The sequence below is a fragment of the Rana temporaria genome, chromosome 10, assembly GCF_905171775.1.
Source record: "Rana temporaria chromosome 10, aRanTem1.1, whole genome shotgun sequence".
Classification (NCBI taxonomy): Eukaryota; Metazoa; Chordata; class Amphibia; order Anura; family Ranidae; genus Rana; species Rana temporaria.
The window spans coordinates 22,687,809-22,708,428 of record NC_053498.1 but is presented as its reverse complement, the minus strand read 5'-3'; the positions used below and the strand labels follow the sequence as shown (position 1 = coordinate 22,708,428).

Below are 20,620 nucleotides of genomic sequence, written 5' to 3'. Positions count from 1 at the left end.
CCATCCCCATCCCTTTCCTTATATAGCTCAGAGAGCTGTCATTTGACTATGAGTATCGTTGGAATCGGTCGCAAGAAGGCAAAGGTTCAAGCATCTTACTGGATGACGGATTTACACTTAGGGACATGCCATTTCTGCCATGATATTTTCTTTAGTAACCCTTTGCTTATTAGGGCAGAAATTGGGTATTTTTAATTTGACAAATTTGGCTCCCATTAATTTCAATAGGGGTTTGAGGTTGGCATCCAAAATTCTTTAAAAATCACTGACCCCAGGGCAGTTTGTCTTAAAACTTCTGAGAATGCAATGGGCAATCTAGAATTTTACAGTTGCCACCAACAGAACAGTGAATTTCCCTTCAGTTTGTAGAGATTTCCTCTTATTTCCTTTTGTCTTGGACAGGAAGTGAAGGGAAATCTTCGCAATGGGACACAGACAATTAAAAAATAAATTACAGGGGTTTTAACCATTCCCTTCTCTGTCTAAAACCAAAAAAAAAGATTTGGCTATACATATATTTTAAATATGTATTAAATACTAGTGATATTAGCAACACATCGTCTTCAGTTGTAGATGGCCAAGCTTTTGACTTAGTCTTGACCAGTGGTCACCAAACTGTGGCCTGGGGGTCGGACGTGGCCCTTTGCTTGCCCTTATCTGGCACCATTCCACCTACTGAAACACTAATGGAGCACCATTTCTCCCATTAAAAGCAATAATGGGGCACTGATGCTTGGGCATTTTCTACACCCACTAGCCATAGTTTGCCCCACCCCATGCAAAGCTTCAAAGGACAGTAAATTGGCCATTTACATAGAAAGTTTGCAGACCCCCGGTTTTGACTAAAGCCAATTCAGTAACATGTTTGTTGCTAAAATTAAGTTGATAAAAAAAAATGCACAGGTTCTCTCTTCCAACTTACTGTTTTTGTTCCCCAGGTGGTAAGTCAAAACCCGTTCTGCTCAAAGGCTGTGCTACCCCCAGCATGTGTGACAGCTTACTCCTGCCATTGTTAGCAAACCTGAGAGGCTCAAGAATCCGATGCTGCAATGGAAGTAGTTGCAACAATAACTTCACAAAGGACACTCTCCAAGCCAGCGGTTACTTTCCTGAAACAGGTAACCAAAATGACCGTAAAATTCAAGCTACCTATATCGGAAAAGACAGTGGTGTCAAAAAGCCCCTCAAAACAGGACATGCTTTTAACAACCATGGTTCTGGTGGCACCTATGTATCAACCCCAAATTATAATAATGAAAACAATAACTATAATATGGACGATGAGAGGCTTAACACATTTTCTGTGGTTGATGTGCCCCCTGTTTCTCCCAAGGCTCCTGGTGGTAAACAAAATGTCAAGGGTGGCTCTTGGAACAATGATATCAAGGGTAGCGGTGCTAATCCTACTTTTTCACTCTATGATGCTCTTAATGGCTCAAATCCTGGTTCTGTAGGCAACGCAAATCCCTCCACTGTAAAAATTCCAGACAGTCTTTATGATAACTTAGATCAGGAGGACCAAAATGTAACTGATGACAATGATCTATTTTCAGAAACTACAGATGGGAATGATTTTGTAGTTGTTAGTGAAACTGATATATTCTCTATTATTGATATTATGCCATTAGACGATGATAGCAATCTCACTACAACCTCCCAAGGGTCAACCAAACTTCTTGGTTCTTTGTACAATAATAGCTACGTCAGTGGGACTAATGCCAGTTCTCCTCTTTCTGATGGCCTAAACAGCGCACCTTCAGATTACCAAAATGAAACTGATGACAATGATCTATATTCAGAAACTACAGATGGGAATGATTTTGTAGCTGTTAGTGAAACTGATATATTCTCTATTATTGATATTATGACATTAGACGATGATAGCAATCTCACTACAACCTCCCAAGGGCCAACCAAACTTCTTGGTTCTTTGGACAATAATAGCTACGTCAGTGGGACTAATGCCAGTTCTCCTCTTTCTGATGGCCTAAACAGTGCACCTTCAGGCTCTTTAAGCAACCAGAATTTATCCAATGCAAAAACTCCAAGCACTGTTAATAATAGCTTAAGTCAACAGAATGAAAATTCAGCTGATTACAATGATCTAGATTCAGCTGATCAGGAAACTACAGATGGGAATGTTTCCGTCGATGCTATTGAAAGTGAAACATTCTATAATATTGAAATTTTCTCTTTAGAAGATGATGACAATGTCAATACAACCTCCCAAGAGCCAACAAGTCTTGAAGGCTCTTGGGACAGTGATTATGCATCCGAATCTTCGTATGGGCTTAACAGTAACTCATCCAATTCAAATTCAGCCACAGGGCAAGACTATGATTATTTTTCTCAACAGGACCAAACTTCAATTTATGATAGTAATCTTTATTCAGGTGGTGAGACATTTACAAATAATTCTAGCACTGATAATTACACCATGCACAGTGCTGGTAACTACCCTGCAGGAGTCAACAGCAATCTCAGTACAACACCACAAGGGCAAAAACCAGGTGGCAATACAACTTTGTTGTCAAGCAATACCACTAACAGTAACATTAGTAGCGTTCAACACATACCCAACTTCTCATCTGGCGAATACGGAGCCAGCGGGGCACATGGAAACATCCCTAACAAAACTACACCAAGTCAATATAATTGTTCTAGTTTTACAGGAGGGATTTGTCCGAGTGTTAATAAAACCCAGAGTCAGGGTCATTCTAATGGGTCTATTTCTGCTGTGACAACAAATAACTTTGTTTCTCATGGCCAAGGAGTCAGCAGCCATTCAGGAGTGGGTAACAATGCTTCTAACTCAAATTTAGCTTCATCAGTTCCAAGACCCGGGTCTGGCAACATCACCATGACCACTAGCAGTGCTTATGTTGGTAATAGTAATAATGTTCATAAGTCCCCTGTAACATCACAGATCCAACAAAATTCTCATGCCGTATTCCAAAGCTCAGGATATACCACTAATGTTCATAACATGAGTTCTGCTTTACCAGGTAACGTGAATGGTCATGGAAATTCTACCTCTTCAACAGGAGACCATGCTGGAGAAAACAGAGCCAATTCAAGCAATGTCTTGGTAGGGTCCTCCCCACCAGGATGGCATGGAAATACCAACAACTCCCATTCTATGCCAAAAGATAATGGGTATGGCTATGGGAATGGAAGCGGGTCTGGCAATTCCAGCATGGAAAATGGACTTTACTATGGTAATGGCACCAATCGTAGTAACTCTACGACCCACAGCAATGGACTCATTTCAAATTCAATGCCATCTGCAGTACATAATAATGGATCTAGTAATGGGACCAATTCAAGCAGTAGTAATCTAAGTATGACTTCTGCAGGAGGAAGCTATAATGGGTCTTCCAGTAGCAACCACAGCACTCTTGGTGCAAATCAGAATGGCTCATTTGTTGGAACCAGCAGTGGCTCAAAACCAGTGTCTACAGATAATGTTCATAGCTACAGCAATGGCAGTACCTGGAGCAATTCCAGTGTTCATAACCCACATATGCTGTCCCCTGGAGGCTATAATGGATCCTATGGTAACAACAGCAATTTCAATAATAGTGGGCATAGCTATGTTGGTTCCAGTAATCCTAACAGTACTAGTGGAGGTGGGAATTTCAATCATTCTAACCCAAAACCAAACTCAGAAAATGGGCTTTACCTCGGTAATGGCACCACTCGTAGTAATTCATCGACCCACAATGGCTCAGATCCAACGTCTACAGGTAATGTTCATAGCAATAGTAGTAATTCAAGTAGTCATAACCCACATAACATGCCCCCTGGAGGATATTACAATAACAGCACTCTCAATGCCAGTAATCCTAACATTACCACCGGAGGTGGCTATTTTCATAATTCAAACATGATGCCCCCAGAGGGAAATAATTTTGGCATTCATGGCACAGATGGAAATAGTAGTTCATACTGGAACTATGACCCTAATATGTTGCCACCAGTAATGAATGGGCCACCAGAGGGATATTTTCCTGGAAACAGTTATGACAGTAATTACAGCATTTATGGCGCAGAGGGAACTAGCAATGGCAATATTTTCATGCCGCCGGGAGGAATTGGTCACGGAGAGTCAAATGGTAATCAAAACGATAAAAATAGTTCATACTGGAACAGTTACCCTAACATGCCACCACCAGCAATACCAGGTCACTATAGCAATGTGGGAAGCAACATCCCTTATCATCTGCTACCAGGACTAAATGGGTCCACTACTGACAACTACAACAATCTAATTAATATGTTGTCCAATGCCACTGGTTTAAACTCAACAGTACTCTCTCAAAGATTGAAAGGAGTAGATCTGAATAAACCTGGCAATTTGGCTGCTGTATTATCTAGTATCCCTGGTTTTGACCCTAACCGATTGTCCCCTGCACTGAAAACAGCAATTTTCAGCTACAATAACAATGTGAGCCATACATTTTATAATACCACTGGGTATAACAACAACATGCATCCTTCAAACTGGAATATCTCAAATTTAGCCAACAACAGCTATTTTCTTAATGTTCTGTCCAATATGACTAATGTTAGCATAGCTGTCCTCTCCCAAAAATTGAATGAGGTAAATAAAGGCAACCAGCACAATCTCACTGCTCTGTTACTTAGTTTACCTGACTTTGATCGTTATAGGTTACCCCCTGAATTCAGAAAAGAAATTTTTGGCATGGATACCAATCTAAATAATACCAATACTGATGGGTTTAATCACAACATGGTGCCTCCAGGCTCAGGTTTTGGCAACAACAGCAATTCTGGTAATTTTGGGAATAATGGCACCTCTAACGTAAACACATCTCTTTCTGGAAAAGATACTGATATAACTTACAATGGTGCTTCCTCTTTGAGAAGCAAAGCCGGAGTCTTGGCCATTGTCTTCACAATTACATTGCTGTATGTAACTGAACTAAAGTGATGGACAGTAAAGATACATTTAGGAGTAGTTTGTTAAGTTATTATGTCTTGGTAATGTAATTTGTATGTATGTTGGAAGCCATGTCTGTTTGTGTTGACTATAAATGAATGCTATCTGAAAAATGCCCAACACAGTCGTCACAATTCAGATCCCAACCTGTAATAAAAATGAGAACACTGTAGTATATGTAAAAAAATTAAAAATTCCCTTACCCTTTTCTACTAACTAGGTTTAGTATATTATACATTTTGAAATGTAAAGTTTATGTCTTGTAGAACTTGTACACAGAAGTTATTTTTTTACGCTTTCCGAAAACATATAATGATATATACAATATATATAATTGCAGTTGGCTTTTGAAATAAAATATGTATGTATACCACTTAGAATGTGTGTAAATTATTTGCAAAGCTCAGTTCTCAATTAACGCAATCGTAATGTTTGAAGACCAAACTTAGCTTAAAAAAAATATTTTGTTTTTATTTGTTCTGTCCAGTCCTGCTGGTTCTCTTCTGTATTGTAAGACCCAAAGTGTCATTCAATCCATTTCCTTTTAACCCAGAGCATCAAGGTCACACCACTTGGTGGTGTATCATCAATTCGGCCTTGGCTCAAAGAAGAATGCTGCAGACCACTCTAACCTGATCAACTTCCACTGCAGAATTTGGGATCATCCACCAATGGAGGACACAAAATGTCATGTGACCAGATAGAAGACAGTCAGTTTATAAGCAAAGATGTGGTGAGGAGGGGAGGAGAGCTCTACAAGAGGAAAGGGTCAGAGGTCTAAGGAGTGTCCAACCTAGAGTTAGGCTTTTAATTCAATTATACTGATGGGTTTACCTTACCTTCTAAAATGGTTCCAAATCCATAGATCTCATCTTTGGGTTACCCTAAGGCCTCGTACACACGATAGGTTAACCAGAGGACAACGGTCTGATGGACCATTTTCATCAGTCCAAACCGATCGTGTGTAGGGCCCATAGGTTATTTAATCTTAGGTTAAAAAAGAAAAAAAGGGGGGGACCACCCGAAGGTGTTTGGGACTTTAAATGAGAATACCTCTGTGATGTATCTCCATCCTTGTGTCTGGACTTTATAGGAGATTACATCCATACTATATCTCCATACCATATGAGGAAAATTGCAACGAAGGGAGTTTGGGACTTTGAATGAAACAGTGGGCTAAATGGGGACAAAGTAATGAAACAAACCATAGATGAAATGTTCATGTATTGAGAAAATAGAATATTTGGTAGAAACAAATAGCTTGTACACAAGTACAGAACATACATAATACAATAGTTGGTATAAAAAAAAGCCAACTTGCTTTTAAATTAACCTATGGTTTCCTAACCGATGGGAAAAAAACGATCGTTAGTAGGCACGTCCATCGGTTAAAAATCCACGCATGCTCAGAATCAAGTCGACGCATGCTTGGAAGCATTGAACATAGTTTTTTTCAGCATGTCATTGTGTTTTACGTCACCGCGTTCTGACACGATCGTTTTTTTTTAACTGATGGTGTGTAGGCACAACGGACCATCAGCTTCATAGGTTAACCTATCCTCTGGTTAACCTATCGTGTGTACGAGGTCTCAGAGGACACAGATTCTCAAAAATATAAGGGTACTCCTTTCTGGAAATCTCAACCACAGCTCTTTTTTCCGACGGAATGTTGGCTCAAACTTGTCTTGCATACACACGGTAACACAAATGTTGTCTGAAATTACGATCGCCAAGTATGCGGTCACGTACAACACTACAACGAGCCGAGAAAAAGGAAGTTCAAATTGATTCCGAGCATGCGTAGGATTTTTGTGCGTCGGAATTGCATACAGATGATCGGAATTTCCGACAAGAACTTTTTTTGTCGGAAAATTTGAGAACCTGCTCTCAAATTTTTGTTGTCGGAAATTCTGACAGAAAATGTCCGATGAAGCATACACACGGTCGGTATTTTCCAACCAAGAGCTCACATCGAACATTTCTTGTTGGAATTTCCGACCGTGTGTACTTGGCATTAGAGCTGGCAGAAGCCAGCCCTTTAAGAGATTGCAACACCAGAGGTCTAACATGGGCTTCCCAAATATGTGATCACTGTGATTGGCTTTCACAGTGATCATGTGATCGAGTGCCCATCGTACCAATTCCAGATTTTAACAGTGACCAGGAGTTATTGGTGACAGTGTGGTCACAAAACAGTGATATTAGCTGTACACATATACAGTATGTGTAATGCCCACATCATATAGTTAAAGTCCACTACCTTTTCAATATGCATACCCATCTGGGTTTGGAATCCCAGTCTCCTCTTTCCCCAATGATATACTCTTTCTTTCAGTCTCATCCAGTATTACAAAATAAACTAAAAAGAGAACACCAAATGCTACTGCACGGAACATTAAATACTTAGTTAAGAATTCCAATAAATCACATGGCAGTTGAAATGGAATAAGGCAGTTCATTACATAATAGCTCAGCTCCAGCCCTAATGCACTTTCGTGTAAGTCAATTATTCATGCAGACACAGCACAGATGTACAAAACAAATGAGGCAATACAAGAAAAACAGGAACATTTTGGGATGAGAGGGTTGTACTGGTACCTTAGCATGGAGATAGGAAGATAAAAGTGATGATTGTAGATGCTGCCTGCATGACTTACTATTCCTGGGTAGGTTTTTGTAACCAATGGGATTAATATTGGATACTGGGCATCTAGATCAGTGTTTCTAAAAGTTTTTTGGTCATGCCACTTACTTAAAGTAAGCAGAATCTCAAGGCGCCTCAGTCTAAAATGGGCTTCCCAGACACATCAAAAGCCCTCCCTTTAACGTCAGAGTACCTCCTTCACATCAGAATGTCCATATCACATTAGAGACTTTAGCCCCCCACCTTTCATTTTAAGCTTTCCCCTCTTTCACATCAGAGTCCTCTGCATCCCACCCCATTTCACATTTAAATCTCCACCTTTCAATTTCATATCAGAGTCATCAGCCTACCCTCCCACTTACACATCAGCATCCTCAACCCCCACCTTCACATCAGGGTCCTACCACACAACCTTCATCATAGTGTAGCTGCGGTGGCATGCCAGTGAGTGGGGGCAGAGCAGGTGTAGGTGGAGGCAGACTTCTGTACCGTTCTGAATTCTGGGGAGGCCCTGAATACCTATCAGCAACATAGAAATGCATGGCAATATGCAAAAATATGGGACGCATATTGGCATGCCTGACAAGGCTAGAGATGGCACCCCAGTTGAGAAAAGCTGATCTATATAACATCACAGACATGAAATGGAAGAATAGCCAGATTTAAACTATAGTTGCATGCCAAAGGTGCCTTTATTGAAGATAGAAGTTGTCCATTGTAGACATGTGTGTTTTTTTTTTTGGTTATGATTAGTTATAAGACCCTTAGGTTTGGTATGGATTTTAAGGGGAACCCCATGCCAAAGTAAAAAAAAATGGTGTGGGGTCACCGCAAAATCTGTACCAGACTCTTATCCGAGCATGCAGACCTGCAGGTCAGATTAGGGTGGACGAGTGCCCCTTCACCTTCTGAACCATACCAGACTACACGTTCTCAGCATAAAGAGGTGCTTTGAGGGAACCCCCTCCAAAGAACCTTGCCCCCATGTTGATGAGTACAAGGGGCGCTTTCCCACAACCCTGGCCTGGTGGTTGTTGGGGTGCAGGGGGGGTGACTTATTGGGATCTAGAAGCCCCCTCTAACATGATCCCAGCCAACTCCACATGGATGAGTATGGTGTACATAGTACCTCTACTCATTCACCAAAACAAGTTTGAAAGTAAATAAAAACAAACACAACTTTTGACAAGTCCCAATCTAGTGGCAATCACGATGAACACCAACTTGCATGAAGAAAAAAAACAAAAACCTTCCCCGCCTGCCGAAGACAACTGGTCCAGTCAAAAGACGCTCGCTGCATATTTTATCTGGTAAGCCAGTATATTTGCTACAATAAGCAAAGATGCATGTGGTATTGCCAACAGCTGATCAAAGGTAAGTTCATTTTTTACGAAGGTAGGACATCTGGTCAGTGCCTACAGGCCCTGAGGAAGCAGGTGTGATCCTTTGAAACATGTTGACATTCTTTATCATCAATAAAAACTTCAGTTACTCTATAATAAATACTACCGCTCTTTATGATTCCTACAATCCTCTACAACAGGGGCCCCTATTAATAAAGATGGCTGTTCATTTCAAATAATTTTCTTCCATCAACAGCTCTCATGAATGTCTGGCAACCATTCAAGGGTATTTCCCTTATCACAGGGATAGAGAGGGTAAAAGGGGGGAGGGTTTTGCCTATATATCAAGAATAATGTACAAGTGAATGTGAGAGATGACATCAATAAGGGAGGAGGTGGAATCCTTATGGGTAGAGCTACAAAGGGATGAAGCTAAGGGGAAAAGGGAGGAGGGGGAGACAGACCTCCTACCACAATTTGGATTAGCAGCAAGGATGAGAAGTGTTATTATAATTCGGGATTTTCCTAGCTATCATGACGGAAAATCTGAGTTATATGATGACAGGAGGCGAATATCTTGCATTAATCTTTCTTTTTAATGCCCATAGCAGAAAACATAACATTTGTTTCTTTAAATTTAGAAAAAACTTCATAGAACTACAATACCCAGCTGCCCCATGGACCCCTCCCCCATGTCCTAGTCTCTATATAAGGGGCTGTCTGGGTCTCCTCCTCCTCTTTCTTCGTGCGATGCTGGCAAATCCAAAACTTCACGTAACCTTGCCGTAGTAGACAACACGTTCCACTGTGATCGGGGAATTTTTCTCCGACGCTGGAAGTAGGCCAACCGGGCCCTGTCGACAGTAACACCTGGAGGATGCTCCGACGGTCAGAATTGTGCTCAACTGGAACAAAAACAGAATAACCGTCATACTGGAACTCCAGAACATTTTCTTATCTTCCGCATAGGCGTAGACTCCACCCATCAATAACCTGAAACGAGAAAAGATATCGTGATAGGGTGGGTAGGGCGGGAAGATATTCGCCTCCTGTCATCATATAACTCAGATTTTCCGTCATGATAGCTAGGAAAATCCCGAATTATATATCAGACAGGAGGCTTCATATCTTGCATGTTTAAAGCTAACAAACGTAGTATGATACATGCAACAATGTTAAAGTACTGAAGAGGAGACATGACTTTGAGGTCGGAAATAATAACGTCGAAAAGTCGTTTCTGAAGACCAGTCCGCAGCTAGTAGGAGGTCTGAGAGAGAACCGCCCGATGTGACCACCTTAGTAGCCATGGCCCCTCTGGTGGAATGAGCTCCGAAGAGCGAGATGTCGATCCCGGCCATTTCCATGGCCGTTCTCACCCATCTGGCCAATGATGCTGAAGACACTGGAAGGTGGGGTTTCACATAAGAAACCAGTAATTGGGTAAGAGTGGGTGACCTCAGGGTTGCGGTCCGATGTTCATATTGCTGTAAACAGCGAACCACGCAGATGTGTGGATGGTCAGTGAAAAAGGGGTAGAACACTGTCTGTATTCCTGTTTTCGTCCGACGAACCACAGAGAATCTAACACCTTCTGGTGAGAATTGGCGCCGGGATATGTCCAGAGCTCTAACATCTGAGACCCTCTTAATGGAAATAAGGCATAAAAGGGTAGAAAGTTTGACCGAGAGTTTCTTCAGAGAGAGGACCTCATTGTCCCCCCACGAAGTGAAGAGCTGTAGAACCCGAGAGACATCCCAAGTGGATTGATATCTAGGTCGGGGAGGTCGTTTGAATCTCACCCCCCGTAGAAGTCTACAGACCAGAGGGTGTTTACCCACCGGTGCCGCGTCAACATGACAGTGATAGGCCGATATGGCAGACCTGTAGACATTCAGAGAGCTGTAGGATCTACCTGTCTCATACGCGTCTGCTAAGTAGTTCACGACCGCTGATACAGGTGCATGAACGGCATCAATTTGCCGTTGATCACACCAACGAACCCACAGGGTCCAGGCAGATCTGTACGCCGACCTAGTCCCGGGGGCCCAGGCCAGGGCGAGGAGATCTCTAGCCGATTGTGAAAAGTTGATGTCAGTGGTTCCGAACCCGATACCAACCATGCTAACAGTGGGAGGTTGCCCTCCAGCAGTAATGGATGGCAACCCATGGACGCGTTCGATAGGAGATGAGGTGAGAAGGGGAGCAATCGGGGGTAATCGATTGACATCCCCAGCAGAAGGGGAAACCACGGTTGCGTCGGCCACCAGGGGGTGACCAACACCACCGTCGCCCCTTGAGTCACTACCTGTAGAAGGGTTCTGGTGATCATATTGAACGGAGGGAATGCATACTGCGTCCCTCGCGTCCATATTTGCCGGAATGCATCGACTGCCAATGCTTCCGGATCCGGCCTCCAGCTGTAAAAGCGGAATAGTTGTCTGTTGAGGCGGGAAGCGAAAAGGTCCGTATGAAAGGGACCCCACATTGTCTGTAATGTCAGGAAGACTGACCGATCCAGTGTCCAGTCGCTGGAATCCGTCAGATAACGAGAGTTCCAATCTGCGACTGTGTTGGAAATCCCGGGGAGGTATTCCGCTACCGGGGTGGTATTTATTGAAAGACAGAATTGCCAGAATTCTGACGCGATGTCCGCTAATATCTTGGATCTTGTTCCCCCCAAGCGGTTGACATATTGAACCGCTGCTATGTTGTCCATGCGTAAGAGTACGCATCTGTTGGAAGTATGTGGAAGAAAACTTTTGATCGCAAAAAATGCTGCCAAAAGTTCCAAGGCATTTATGTGGAGACGAGTTTCCTCCACTGACCATTTCCCCCCGGTGGTAATTTGTCCGCATCGAGCGGCCCAACCTTGGCGACTCGCATCGGATTCTATGATCACATCTGGGTAGGAATTGAAAATTGTTCTGCCGTTCCATTCCACTGCGTGGCGGAGCCACCACAGCAATTCCTCCACTGCGTCCGAGTCTAACGAGACTTCGTCTGCGTATCGCAACCCCTGGCGCAGATGGAGTGCTTTTAGTCGCTGTAGAGCGCGATAGTGTAAGGGTGCTGGGAAGATTGCCTGAATAGAGGCCGATAGAAGGCCTACTATACGAGCAATCAACCGCAGGGATACCTGCCCTTTGCGCAACGTGGCTCTGATTTCCTTGCGGATCAGAGCCAGTTTCGCCTTCGGTAACAGGAGTAAAGCCTGTTTGGTGTCTACCAGAAACCCCAAGAATTCCATCTCCTGAGATGGTACTAGGACGGATTTCTTGTAGTTGATAAGGAACCCGAGTTCCCTCAGCAAGGACACCGCCCATCGGCTGTGTAGGGCCGCTTGTGTTCTGGAACGTGCCATGATCAGCATGTCGTCCAGGTAGATGATTAGGCGTACCCCCCTGCTCCTCAGAGCGGCTACTACTGGTTTGAGTAGTTTGGTGAAGCACCAGGGGGCTGATGACAATCCGAATGGAAGGCAGGTGAACTGCCACATTCGGTCCCGCCACAGAAATCTTAGGAAAGACTGAGATTCCTTGTGCATAGGGACCGTAAGGTATGCGTCTTTTAGATCTATTTTTATTAGCCAGTCTCCCGGCCACAGGAGGTCTCGTAACAGGTGAATACCTTCCATCTTGAAATGGCGGTAGGTCACATGTTGGTTGAGTTCTCTCAGGTTTATGACGGGGCGATGACCCGTTACCGTCGAGAGTATCCATGCGTCCGCCGAGATCGTGGACCAGACGTGGGAAAAATACATTAGCCTTCCCCCCACCTGAGTGTGTGGAATCGTATGTAGAAATAAACTCACCGGTCGGTGGTCTTGACCTGGGGAATCCACGGCCTCCGCGTCCCCTCCAGGGGCGTCCGCGGGGAGGGAAGAAGGGTGGTGGTTGAGCCATAGGCATGGCGTACGGTTGTGGAGCAGGAGCATACTGCTGGTTTGGTCTTGAGTAGGGCCTGTACGGAGCGGTGCGGCCGGTAGATCGCCCTCTGCCTCTACCGGCCTTGCCAAAAACCTTGCCAGGTTGTGATTTCCGTAGCGAGGTCTGTGCCTTGTCTAGGCTTGAGAATAAGCTGACAAATTTATTTATGTTCTTTATTAGGTCATCTCCGAACAGAAGGCCATCGGCGGATGGTCCCGGTTCGTTCTCAGCGAGATGGCTGAGTTGGGGGTCCAACTTCATCAGTATGGAGCGGCGGCGCTCCACTGAGCATGTTGTGTTGGCGGTGCCCAGTAAGCATATAGCACGCTGAGCCCAGCCTCTAAGCTGTGTCAGGTCAACAGGTTGGGCAGTTGCCACTGCCTGTTCTGATAAGTTTAGAATTTTTGTGAGTGGACCAAGGAGGTCCAATATGCGGTCTTGGATAACTTTAAATGACCGCTCGATGCCTTTTTTAGCGTATTTCCCGGATCTCGTGAGATACTTGAGCAATACCGGGTCAATCTCTGGGGTGATAGCCACCTTGCTTGCCACATGAGGCCTGGGGCATTCTGCCCGCAATTTATTGCGGTTTACCCTATCCAGAGACTGTCTGGTCCATAATTCTAGATACTGGGCCACATGAGGTAGTGGGGTCCAGTCCCCCGAACGAGGATGTGATATCTCGTCCGGGTTAAACAGGGATTGACCCTGGGCATCTAAGACGGCATTTTGCGTCACCTCAGTGTTGGTTTCTGCTGTAAACCCCGCCTCCTCATCATCATTACTCATGTCAGAATCAGAGGATTCGGCGTTGCCAGACATGTCAGATTCGTCCTCAGACGTGTCAAATGAATTAGGTTTGATGCGTCTGGCGGATCTTTGCTCTTTTAAAAACTCCTTGGGGCCCAAGGGTCGTATGTGGTCTGGCCTGTGTGAGGCCTGGCAGGTCTGGTCTGATCCTGCTTGGGGCACATTATAAGCTTCCCCTGCCGGGGAGTCGAGGTGCACTGACAGGTGCTTTTGTTTTTGGGACGCCTTACCCTTTATAGGGGGGCAGCCCGAGGTAGATGGCACAGGAATTTGGAGATTTGCATTTGCAGTCAGCGCTGCTTGAATCGATTTTGAAATCAATTCCTGTATTTGGGCTGTGGATAGCAGATGCGAAGCATCCACATCCACTACCTCATTAAGCAATCCCTCAGTATGTGCCATTCTGAATCAGCCTGTGTATTATATGTATATATCTTATTTTGGAATTGTCAGGGATAAATCACTGACCCTTCTCTAGGCTAATTGGTAATAGGCAGGGAGGGGTGAGCTCACTCTAGTCCTGGTTAGGTATAGCCAGATGGTAGTGAGCGAGTTCTATTCCCCCTAAGTTATCACTAAGGTACCTGACCGAGGGATTACTGGGGAGAAAACTGCCGGCTGTCCTGTCCACCAGCGCGCTCCTGTGCTCTCCGACCGTACAGTGAGAGTCAGGACTGACGGCGCGCTGATAGCAGCTCCTCGGCCGTAATCTCGCGAGATTACGGCCGGGAGTATTCTGATAGGACGCCTGACGGTGCAGAGGCGTGCCGCTACGACGCGCGTCGCTTGGCCACGCCCCCGTACAGGAGAAAGCCCGCGAAGCGCGGTGGGAGTGAGGGAGAAGCGAGGGGGAAGGGAGCTGTGTACTAATGGATCCTGACCAAGCCTGAGGGACAGTCAGGTTAGTACACCGATCGGAATAGCGGTATTACCGCACCCTTCCAGTACCTGCAAACCGATTCACATAACAAAAATAACCATACAGTACAGTATATGACAATTACAGTACAGTATTATTACAATTATTAAATATAAGTCAAAATCATAAAATCTCTATAACAGCATATACTTATCTCTTGCCATGAGCAGAAAGAAAGAGGAGGAGGAGACCCAGACAGCCCCTTATATAGAGACTAGGACATGGGGGAGGGGTCCATGGGGCAGCTGGGTATTGTAGTTCTATGAAGTTTTTTCTAAATTTAAAGAAACAAATGTTATGTTTTCTGCTATGGGCATTAAAAAGAAAGATTAATGCAAGATATGAAGCCTCCTGTCTGATATATAATTAGGATTATAAATTGATTTCACAATGCAAAGTATAAACAATGGGTAACCTTAGAAGAAGATATTATTTCTCTGCAATTTAAGTCACTCCCATGGATTAAAGCCCAGTTTCGACCCGGGAAAAAAGAACTAACACTTTTTGTTACATCAACATTAAAGATGTGGGACACTATGGCCCAGATTCTCAAAGGACTTACGACGGCGCAGCGCCATGTACGCCGTCATAAGTCCTAATCTGACCCGTCGTATCTATGAGTCTGATTCTTAGAATCAGTTACGCATAGATATCCATTAGATCCGACAGGCGTAAGTCTCTAACGCCGTCGGATCTTAACTGCATTTTTTTTTACCGCTAGGTGGCGCTTCCGTCGAATTCCGCGCCGAGTATGCAAATTAGCTAGATACGCAAACGTACGCACGCCCGACGCAGTAAAGTTACAACGTTTACGTTAGGCTTTTCCCGGCGTAAAGTTGCCCCTGCTATATGAGGCGCAGCCAATGTTAAAGGGGTGAACTCCCTCTTTAAGTATGGCTGTCGTTCCCGCGTCGAAATTTGAAAAAGTTACGTTGTTTGCGTAAGTCGTTCGTGAATGGGGCTGGACGTCATTTACGTTCACGTCGAAACCAATGACGTCCTTGTGGCGTACTTTGGAGCAATGCACACTGGGAAATTCCATGTGAAATTGCATACGCCGTTCCGCAAAAACGTCAATCACGTCGGGTCACAGTAGTTTTGCATAAAACACACCCCCCGGATCCAAATTTGAATTAGGAGGGCTTACGCCGGACGATTTACAGTTTTGGTGTTTTGCGCGGCGTCCATCGGCGGCCTCGTCGTGTCCGGCGTCCTTTTGCGGCTTCGGGTGTCCTCTTCGTCGGGTCCGGCATCCGTCTGCGGCTTCAGGTGTCCTCTTCGTCGGGTCCAGCGTCCTTCTGCGGCGTCCTCCCCGCTCTGAGTTTGAATACTGCGCCGACATATACAGAGCGCAGTACACTCGTGTATTGTCGGGCAGGCTCGGCAACTCTCGCGCTGACGTCCTGACGTCCTGTAGCGCGGAAGGAGCCGAGACTGCCCGACTATACCCGAGTGTACTGCGCTCTGTATATGTCGGCGCAGTATTCAAACTCGGCACGGGAAAGCGGGTATCGGCGTATACCGCGCACCCACATTTTTGCCCTGATTTTCAGGGCAAAAAAGTGCGTGGTATACGCCGATAAATACAGTAAGCTTCTACTCCCTTCTGGGAGGCATTTCAGTTAATACACAAATTATCAATGGCGACTAAACATCTGAAAAAGAAATTATAAAATTATGATGAGATGTATTGGAGCCCTGTCACTTTACATAAAATAAATGGAGATAACTCGGAAACATGTTGGAGGTGTCTGAAGGGAAAAGGTACAATGATACATTATTGGTACTGGTGTGGTGTCCAATGGTGAATTTATATATATAACCATCTTCTGAAATTTTATATATATATATATATATATATATATATATATATATATATATATATATATATATATATATATATACATTTTATTATTCTACTCTTCTAATATTTTTCTATTCGAATTTGAATTCATTCTATATGAATTTCGAATTTCAGAAAATGGAAGATAGATAGAAGATAGATAGAAGCAGCCAGGTCATATTCTATTGTATTTGATTACATTCTATTAAATTCCATTATGTTCTTTACTATTCTTTGATTTTCATTCTGTTTTATTATTTTATATTCTATTTTATTGTATTCTTTTTTAGAAATCGATTTATATTTTTTAAGATTTTGATTCAAATTTGCTTTAAATTTTCATTTGAATTTGTTTTCGAATCGAATTGTTTTCGAATTCGATTCGAATAGAATTTGTTTTCGAATCCGATCGAAATATTATCGAATCCGGTCGAAATATTATCGAATCCGGTCGAATTCGACCGGGTTTTTCGAATTCGGTCGAAAACGAACAAATTCCGAAAACGAATTTAACACATAACACGTAACGAGTCTAACAAAATGAATTAAATAACTAATTAAAACGAAACAAATTTTTTCCTTTGGCACATGCCTGGCCACTATTCTTCTGACAGAAGATTTGGGAGCCTGTTCACCTCTTGGGGCCACTATTCCACTGTCAACAATGATTTAGCGGACTATGCTCACGGGGCCACTGTCCCACTGACTGTGACGGGAGGGCCCGTGGAACCCAGAATCCCTTGGGTGTCGTTACACTGACTGACCTCAATGATTTGGTGGCTATTCTCCCTTGGGGCCCACTATTTCACTGACCTCAATAATTTGGGGGTGCTCTTCTCACATGGAGGTCACCGACACCAATAGTTTAGGGATCATTCTCCCTTGGGTGCCATTATTCTACTGACACTAGTGACCCAAGGAACTATTATTCCCAGGAGCCATTATCACCAATGATTTTGGGGGTCACTATTCAACTTACAGTAATGATTTTTGGAGGCTCTGGAGCCCTCATTTCCACTGACATTGAAGATTTAGGGGCTAATCCTGCAAGGCCTGGCTCACGTTATCACGGGTCTGCAGGCTGGGTTTGTGAGGGCATGGCAGGTCTTCTGTTTGAATGGGTTTGCTGTGCCTGCGTTACATGAAGGTAAAAGGCTCCTGCGCCATTTTCAGAATGCAGCAACCGGGAAATTACATGATGATTTTGCACCATGCGATTTTCCCCACAGTCCCTGCAAATGCACTGCGTTTTTAGATGTGTGGGGGTGCCATTAAGAAAGAATGGCAGCCCAGTGCAGTTTTATGCAGCAGTGAATTTTATGTTCGGTAACAGGTGCGATTCCCCCACCCACAATAGTGTGAACTAGACCTGAGGCGCCGCTATTCCACTGACAGCATCAATCTGGGGGGCTGTTATCCCCTGGGGGCCACTATCCCATTGATCTCAATGATTTGGGTGCTAACTTACTGTCACCAAAGATTGGGGGTTCACATTCTCCCCTGGAAACCATTATTCAATTGTCCCCAAAAATATGGAGTGCTATTCTCCTCTTGGGTTAACTATTCCACTGACAGCAGTGATTTGGTGGCTATGGCTATGCTCAGGGCCGCTATCACAATAACCTCAATGATTTTTGCGACTATTTTCTCTTGGGTCTCACTGTTCAGTGATGCAAATAATTTGGGGGCTGTTCTCCCCCTGGGGCCACTTACCTACTGACACCAATGGGTAAAGGGGCTATTTTTCCCTGGGGGACATTATTCCAATTGCAGCAATGATCTAAATATTATTTTCTGGGGCCACTATCCCACTGACATCAATGGTAATCTTCCATGAGGGCCACTACTACAATGAAAGCATCAGTTTGGGGGCTTTTCTCCCTGGGGGTCCTCTCTTCCACTGACATTAATGATTTGAGGTGCTGTCATTTTCATGGGTCCACTATTCTATTGACACCAGTTATTTGGTGACTTTCCTTTTTTAATGTTTCTATTGAAATTACAGATGCCCATATCATTTTTTTATTTATTGACCATTACAAACAATATCCTGACAGATCCAGACGTTCACATCTTTAACTGAATATTCCCTTTTCCCATATTTTGCATTTGTGTACTTTCATGATTAGTAAAGTGTAAGTCCACTCTTACTCTACATCGAGGTATTCACGATCTAAGACTAACCTAACTAGTCCTGTATAGAAGAAATCAATATACATACCTTTTCTGAAGCCGCTCCGGTCTCCAGCGGTGGAAGCTCTGCAGAGGAGACAGCCAGCAACGGCTGTGAAATGAATGGGAAGTGACGTCACCCATAGATTTACTATGGGGCTTCTGTTGTCGGCTGCCGCTCCTGCACCCACCCTTTCTAGCAAACTTTGCATAACAAACAGGGATTTTTAGTTTACATACATTGCAATGCATGTTTAAGCTGGCCAATTGTATCACAGTAATCCCTGTCTGGCCAGTCCGTAATCTGCTCTACAAAATGCAGAATACTGATTTGCTTATAGTGTAATTCAGTTAATTTAGTGCCAATATGGGGCAAATAGACACAAGTTGTAGGAGACCTACAGGTTCAGATCTTGTCACTGACCTACACCATAAATACACACCAATATACACGCTTTCTAATAACCGCAGAATAAAAACGTGGATTTTTAGTTAACATGCATTGCAATATATGTTTAAGCTGGCCAACTGCGTCAAAGTAATCCCTTTCTGGCCAGGCCCTACACTACAGCGCTTTACTCTCTACACTACAGCGCTCTATTCTCTACACTACAGCGCTCTATTCTCTACACTACAGCGCTCTATTCTCTATCTTACAGTGCTCTACTCTCTACACTACAGCGCTCTATTCTCTACACTACAGTGCTCTATTCTCTACACTACAGAACTCTACACTACTCTCTACACTACAGGGCCCAGATTAATGTATCTGGGTGTATCTTTGTGCGGGCGTAGCGTATCCTATTTACACTACGCCGCTGCAACTTAGACAGGCAAGTGCAGTATTCACAAAGTACTTGCTCCGTAAATTGCGGCGGCGTAGCATAAATGGGCCACCGTAAGCCTGCGTAATTTAACCACTTGCTTACTGGGCACATAAACCCCCTTCGTTCCCAGGCGAAATCTCAGCGTCCGGCACTGCGTCGCTTTAACTGACAATTGCGCGGTCGTGCGACGTGGCTCCCAAACAAAATTGGCGTCCTTTTTTCCCCACAAATAGAGCTTTCTTTTGGTGGTATTTGATCACCTCTGCGGTTTTTATTTTTTGCGCTATAAACAAAAAAAGAGCAACAATTTAAAAAAAATATATATTTTTTTTACTTGTTGCTATAATAAATATCCCAATTTTTTTTTAAAAAAACTATTTTTTTTCTCAGTTAAGGCCGATACGTATTTTTCGACGTATTTTTGTAAAAAAAAAAAAAAAATCGCAATAAACGACTGGTTTGCGCAAAAGTTATAGCGCCTACAAAATGGGGAACAGAATTATGATTTTTTTTATTATTTTTTTTTTTACTAGTAATGGCGGCGATCTGCGATTTTTATTGGGACTGGGATATTGCGGCGGACGTATCGGACACTTTTGACACAAATTTGGCGCCATTCACATTTATACAGCGATCAGTGCTATAAAAATGCACGAATTACTGTATAAATGTGACTGGCAGTGAAGGGGTTAACACTAGGGGGTGAGGAAGGGGTTAACTGTGTAGCCTGGGTGTGTTATAACTTTGTGGGGGGAGGGGGGTGACTGGGGGAGGGGACCGATGCTGTGTCTCTATGTACAAGAGACACAGATCGGTCTCCTCTCTCCCTGACAGGACGTGGAGCTCTGTGTTTACACACAGAGCTCCACGTCCCTGCTGTCACCGCCGTGTCACCGACGATCGCGTGTACCCGGCGGACATCGCGGCCGCCCGGTACACGCATCGGGTCTTCGGCGATGCGTCGGGACAGTTTTTACCCGCCGCGCGCCACCCAGTGGCGCGCGCGGGTAATGCACATAAGAGGCCGTGTTTAAACGGCCACTTGGCACTTGAGAGCCGCGCTGCGGACGTATTTCGTCTATAGCGCGGATCTCAAGTGGTTAAAGTAGGCTGGTAGGGGGCGTGTTGTATGGAAATGAATCGTGACTCCACGTAAATGACGCACCTAACGAA

At 44.1% G+C, this 20,620-nt stretch overlaps 1 protein-coding gene across 1 annotated transcript in view; it reads left to right on the top strand.

The window, feature by feature from the left end:
- LOC120916434 (probable cyclin-dependent serine/threonine-protein kinase DDB_G0292550) overlaps positions 1 to 5,340 on the top strand; it is a 30,351-nt gene extending 25,011 nt beyond the window's left edge. Inside the window, exon 7 of the mRNA XM_040327401.1 lies at positions 939 to 5,340. Coding sequence (XP_040183335.1) covers positions 939 to 4,954 — 4,016 coding nt within the window. The 3' untranslated portion in view covers positions 4,955 to 5,340. The remainder of the gene's footprint in view (positions 1 to 938) is intronic.
- The last annotated feature ends 15,280 nt before the right edge of the window (positions 5,341 to 20,620 follow it).